The sequence below is a fragment of the Bos indicus genome, chromosome 2 (genome assembly GCF_029378745.1).
Source record: "Bos indicus isolate NIAB-ARS_2022 breed Sahiwal x Tharparkar chromosome 2, NIAB-ARS_B.indTharparkar_mat_pri_1.0, whole genome shotgun sequence".
Taxonomy (NCBI): Eukaryota; Metazoa; Chordata; class Mammalia; order Artiodactyla; family Bovidae; genus Bos; species Bos indicus.
The window spans coordinates 88,954,091-88,960,090 of record NC_091761.1 but is presented as its reverse complement, the minus strand read 5'-3'; the positions used below and the strand labels follow the sequence as shown (position 1 = coordinate 88,960,090).

The 6,000-nt window shown below is 45.5% G+C and overlaps 1 protein-coding gene across 8 annotated transcripts in view; it reads right to left on the bottom strand.

Moving 5' to 3' along the window:
- Positions 1 to 1,244: 1,244 nt before the first annotated feature.
- The window catches only part of SPATS2L (spermatogenesis associated serine rich 2 like), a 191,302-nt gene continuing 186,546 nt past the window's right edge, over positions 1,245 to 6,000 (bottom strand). For all 8 annotated transcript variants that reach the window (XM_070800186.1, XM_019974579.2, XM_019974573.2 and 5 more), the window contains 2 exons: positions 4,228 to 4,448; positions 1,245 to 2,147 (listed from right to left, as the gene is read on the bottom strand). In XM_070800186.1, coding sequence (XP_070656287.1) covers positions 1,752 to 2,147; positions 4,228 to 4,448 — 617 coding nt within the window. In that variant the 3' untranslated portion in view covers positions 1,245 to 1,751. The remainder of the gene's footprint in view (positions 2,148 to 4,227; positions 4,449 to 6,000) is intronic.

Genomic DNA, 6,000 nt, shown 5'->3' with positions numbered 1-6,000 from the left:
TTTAAACTGACATTTTCTGTGGTGAGCCAAATCTTGGTACACAAAATTTGTGCAAAGTCCTTCTGTCTTGTAAAATATAAATCCAGGGTCTCAGATGGACTAAACGGAGATTGCAGGCCCCAACGTTTATCTTTCTTATTTGAACGAACAACCCTTCCTTCCTTCCCGGAATGTGACTTAACATTTAAAATTCCTATTAAATCTCTGGATACACCCAGAGACCTCAGAAAGTTCTCTCCAGACACAGCAAACATCCTCCTTGTATTTGGCAAAAGAAGAAACGGATGCTTGCATGGTATGCGGACTCAGCTGCTCAGGGCTGCTCTTTGGAAGAGAAGCCCACTGAACCTGGGCTGCCAGAAAAAATGTTAACATTGAGCTGAAAATAAGCATTTGCTCTTGAAAGAGGCCAACAAATCTGCAGGATACATGGAAATTCAATGGAAGCAGTAGCCAAACTGAGTCACCTTGCACTCAAAGACTGGGGTACTTGGGGCTACTTGGGGTGTGGGCCCCTGGTATCCATTCTGTATTCCTCAGGGAACAGAAGCCCTGCTCCAGGCAGCCCCTGTGCTTCTGGGGAGCCTGCAACAACCCAACTTGGGGGTGGACTCTGATTAGTCTATGCCCATTAGCACATCTCATTTGCTGATTGGTTGAGGGACAAGCCTACCCGCAATCTGGGGCAATGATATGCACTACCCTCTCTGGGACTTTTGAGAAAGACACTTGCTCCTTGCCGATGGTACCTGGAAAGCTTTTCTTTTCTTCTAGACCGTGTTGGGGATGAACATGAATCTGAATCTTAGGATCAAGGCACGTATTTTACCCCATTCTGAACACAATGTGAGCTTAAGGAGGAAGGGAGAGCTAAGATAATCAGGAGAAAGGAGCTAGAATCCTGATTCAGTTGGACCCAAGGCATAATTTTATGCTGGGTTTTTCAGCCACTGAACTAATCGTTTTCTTTACTGTTTAAAGTAGGCTGAGTTGAGGTTTATATTACTTGCAACCAAGGTTTCCAAACTGCCAAGTCGTGTCCAAGACGATTGGGGTACATGTGCATCTGTATATGTGTAAGGTACTGGCAAGGCTATGGTAAGGAATTCTTTCTTCCAAAAGGACCCTTATTCCAAGAGAAAAGAGCATTGTTCAAAGCTCTGTGCCACAACCGCTTTAAGTTTTCATGGTACATTTTATGATAAAGTGGGCTTCAATTAAAAAAAAACAAACCAAGCCAGGTGTCAAATGCAGCATATTTTAATTTGTTTCAAATAAAGCAATATATGTATATATATATATATTTCAGAAAAACACCAGATGTTAAACTCTACAAAAGCGCATGTGTCTTCAGCAGATCATGTTTGTCTGATCAATAAGAATTTTGTTTCCAACATTAACTCTCTAAAGACGATCAATGGACTGACATCACTGCTACAACATAGGTTGCTACTGAGCCTCTGATCTTTAGCCACATCTTGATTTTCCTAACAAATGAGTAAATACTGCCTGGCTAAAATGCTGCAATGTGTCGATGAGAAAAAGCGCCAACAGATCAAGCAAAGCCATGAAAGTTATGAAGCAAGCTAGAGCTGATTATTAGAATTAGTAAAAATGATTAAGAGAGGATGACACAGCCGTACAGGATTTGTGTATTCAGATTGACTCTCTTTTGGCAGCGAATTGGGTCAGCACCTCCTGCGGGGAACCGCAACTGAGTGAAAACGGCCTTTTTTCCCCTCTCTCCACGCTCAGGCCACCAACGTCACAGCCGGGACCGAGAGAACCGTGGCATCTGTGGAAACTTCTATTCTGGTGGGGCAGAGGTTGCACTGGGAGACCCTGGCTACGTTGCCCCGGAAAGGCCTGGCCTCCGCGTTGTCCGCGGCGTGCTGCCTTCGCCGGGGCTTTTCCGGATGGGCGGGGGCCTCAGGGGTCTTTGTCCCCAAGGAGGCCTCTTGGTTTTTGGCGCCACCTTTGTTTTTGGGACGGAAGCCGTTGTGTGGCTGTCTTCTGTGTTCGTGGCGGTTGTTGCTCTTCGCCATCAGATCGGCTTCATTACCACTGCCCTGGGGCTTGGCAGACCCATTTAGCCTGTTGTTGTGATACTGCGGATTAAATCTTCGTCTTTGGCTAGAAGACCCATTCTATAAAAAGAAAGAAAGAAAGAAAGAAAAGAGGTAGATATTAGATGCCAACAAACCCCAGATGACATCAAACCAGGGAAACCAAACCTCTAAGTCACAGGTCACCTTTTTTTTTTTTTTTTACACCCCAGAAGAATGTGAAAACATGCAAATAAGGTCAAGCTGATAAAACCCTCAAGCTTAAAAGAATGGTGGACTGTCTTGTAAATGGAAGTTCAAGAAAATTGCTGATGTTGAAAGAGAGGTTACAGAAGTGTAAGACAGACAATTCCAGAACCAGGCCAAATAAAACCCATCAAGTATAAACCTGAAATAAATCATAAAGAAAAGTAACACAGAGGCAGGGAAATGATGGTTCTCTACCATACATATTTCTGGGACATTCTGTATGGACTATATATATGCATTCTCATGATCATTACCAGTTTACACACCCCTAGGTCTAAAGGGTGATTATCTGTGGAGGTGGGGACGAAGCTTAGGTGTGCAGGCAGGCGTGTCCACATTCCTGTCTCTGTGCACAGCTCCCTCACAATGTGGGATGAGGCCAGAGTTGGGAAGAGACAATATTCAGACACATGGGACGTGGGCCTCCGCCTTTACACTCCTGCCCTGGGCCCTGAGTTACTAGCGGTGGGTCTGTCCTAAACCAATACCATCCAATCACAGTGCACAAACTAAGAACTTGATATATTTGTAACATATGATACATCCAGGGAAGTAGTCCAGACAGACCCTGAGAATAGGCTTGGGGCATTTGGGAACAGAATTCCAGGATCTCGGGTATTCGGAGAACTTTCCAGAAGGGAGAGCGTAGATTCTGGGTAGTCATCTCTTAGTCTCACTCTGAAGGGAGGGCCATGGGCCACGGCTGGGGAGGGCCACAAGGGTTTACTCTAAAGCATGGGGCCAGCACAAGGGCCTTTCTTGGACTTAGATATATTTTCACATTTAAACATGCTTTCACCTGAAATGCTTTGCTGAAAATAATAAAACAGTGAGCACTGAAAAGGTATCTATGTGGTTAACATTTAATCTGGCTTCCTTTGTTTTTAAATAAATTGTGACAGAGAAATTCAAACTAAATTTTGGACTTAATTTTAGCATGGGGTTTAATAATGAGCAAGGAACAAAATCTGTGAAGGTGTATTTCAACGACAGTGAAACAGATTTGATTATGATCTTGAATCAAGGACTGTATGAAACACTCCTTGTCAAAGTGCGATTTTAAAGTTCATGAAGACATCTGGGGCTAGAGAAATGCCTGTCAGAGTTACTAATGAGAATTCTAACAGACCAAGACCACAAAAGCCAACAGGGCATCTGTTAGAAAACCAGCATTTTGGAATGCTTAAAAAAAAGTCTCTTTATTCAAGCTCTCTTTCTGAAAGATGATGAAAAATATCTTTATAGCATGCCCAACTTCTGAATCATCAAATCCCATTTCATGGTCATTCTTTAATAAGCGGGGATCACTTCTCAAGAATATAATGGAGAAGCAGAAGGAGAGAAGACTGTCCTTTGGATATTTCTGTTTTTAAGGGTCATTGTAATGAGAATTAATAATGTCATTTTGAAATGCATGCTGAAAGCCCAAGAGAAGAGCGAGCAGTTTGAACTAACTTTGGCCTCTTATGGATAAATTAAAGATAAATGGGATTAAAGGATCTTAAAAAACATGCCAGATTTCTTCTCACTAATGGTGTCAATAGCCTGGTTCTCAATCTTGTTCCCATGTCTGTGAGCCAGTTACCAGTACCTGGGTGGCACTCAAGTCATGAGAAATGCCATCTCATGTAGAAGGATTCTTTGCTAATGCTGTCAAGTGTGTGAAGACCACTTCCTCCACAGGGGAGAGTGCCTGTGAGGGGACCAGATGGACGAGGGGAGCTCAGGGAGGCTGGCCAGGCAAATGGAGGCTCGACAAGTCAGGCTGCTGCTGGGGGCAGATGGAGCCTAGGGGTGACTAGCAGTGGCTATTTTCTTCCACTGCAAATGGGTGGTTTCTTGCCCAGGCAAGGCACCAGGGTCTGCAGGACCCCTGGAGGTTGGGCAGCGTGGCCTCCTTGGGGCAGCTTACCTGCTTATTAGCCGGCACGGCCTGGTGAGAGCTGTCGGCGGTGCTGGGAAGGTTGCTCGCCATTTTGGGGTTTGCTGCTTTACCCTCGGAGGGCTTGTTGTGACTCGAAGACTTTCGGGTAAAGTTACTCTGTTTCCCAGAGGTGGCTGCGTGAGCGCTGAGCAGTGGCAGCAGGGAGCTGCAGGGAGTTCTTGAGGAATAGTTGTTCTTTGGATGTGTAACTGCAACAAGAAGTGCTTGGTGTTAGGGGCTGTGCCTCAGTGGGCTCCCCCGGTGGCTTAGATGGTAAAGAATCTGCTTGCAGTGCAGGAGACCCAGGTTCAATGCCTGGATTGGGAAGATCCCCTGGAGAAGGAAATGGCAACCCACTCCAGTATTCTTGCCTGGAAAATCCCATGGACAGAGAAGCCTCGTGGGCTACAGTTTGTGGGGTTGCAAAGAGTTGGACACAACTGAGCAACTAACACTCACTTGCTGACTTACTCACTCAGTAATCTGTTAGAAGATGAGAAGTTGGCAGGAACTTCATAAAAACCGTAAGGGAAGACTTTTTTTAAAAAAAGATGTCTTTGAAAAAGCACTTAGGTGCTTGGAACCACAAAATATCTTCTGTGGGAATTAGTGAATAGCATAATCATTCAAGCTGGGAGACATTTGTAGGAAAAGAGACAAATCTGAGAAACTTTAATATTGTTCTTTAGGTTGAGAACCACCTGGGGAAGAGGGATAATGAAACCCCAAAGTACCCTCTCAGCCCTGTCCACAAATGCACTCTGCCCCTTGGGCTCCCCATTACCAAACCCATTTTTGCTGTTCTTGTCAGATCCCTGGACCAGCGGGTGCTGCAGAGATGAAGAGCAACGTAGGGGTACATCCACACTTGGCCGGTCAGAGCCACGGTGTTCTGAGAACATGGGGATGGAGTGATGCTGGGTGTCAGGGATTTTGTCACCCTGGGTTTGTCACCCCAACTTTAAGGCCAGGCCTGCCAGCCCAAAAGATGCATCTTCTATCTTCCATTAGAGCTATATTATCATTTTTTATCAACTCTAGAACCCCACTGCAAATCTGCAACAACTCCATTGCTAATGTCAACCCAGGCTTATCAGACAGGTTCCCAGCAGGGATCGGGCAGGTCTGTTCAATGTTTACTATCACCCCTCCCGCTGGCTTTTGAAAGGGGTGGTTTTGACGGGATGGTTTCTATGTGATTATGCTGAATTGGGGCTGGAGGGAATCAACTCAGGGATATATTCATGATCTTCCTGTCATAGTTCACCAGAATTTGACTGCCAGTCTGGACAGCAAGACCTCTGGATCTTAAAAATGGTCACCAGTTTTGAAAAGCAATTTTCTCTGCTACCTGTGTTGGCTTAGACTTAATCCCAGCATTCTTCCTGAGGATCTGGAGCATGGGTAGGGATCACAGCACATTATAAATGGAAAGGACACGGATACATCTCCAGGCCCTTCATCTGACAGGTCAGGTGTGATGGCATGTTGGGGGTTGTCCAAACAGGACCAGGGGATTTTAGTGCCTCTTTGCTAACGATGTTCAGTTTTCTAGGGGTCATTATTACGGTCATTTTCTAGGGTTCAGTAGCTGTGGGATTCCAATGTGCTCTCAACAAAGCCCAGAAGTAAAGGGCCTTTTGAGGACCACTGTCTCCCAACATGGGAGGCTGGGTTCCAGTGTGGACACTTGGGATTTGGTGAGGGATGGCTCCTCCCACTAGGTGGCACTGGTGTGCTCTGGAGGAGAGCAGGGGACGC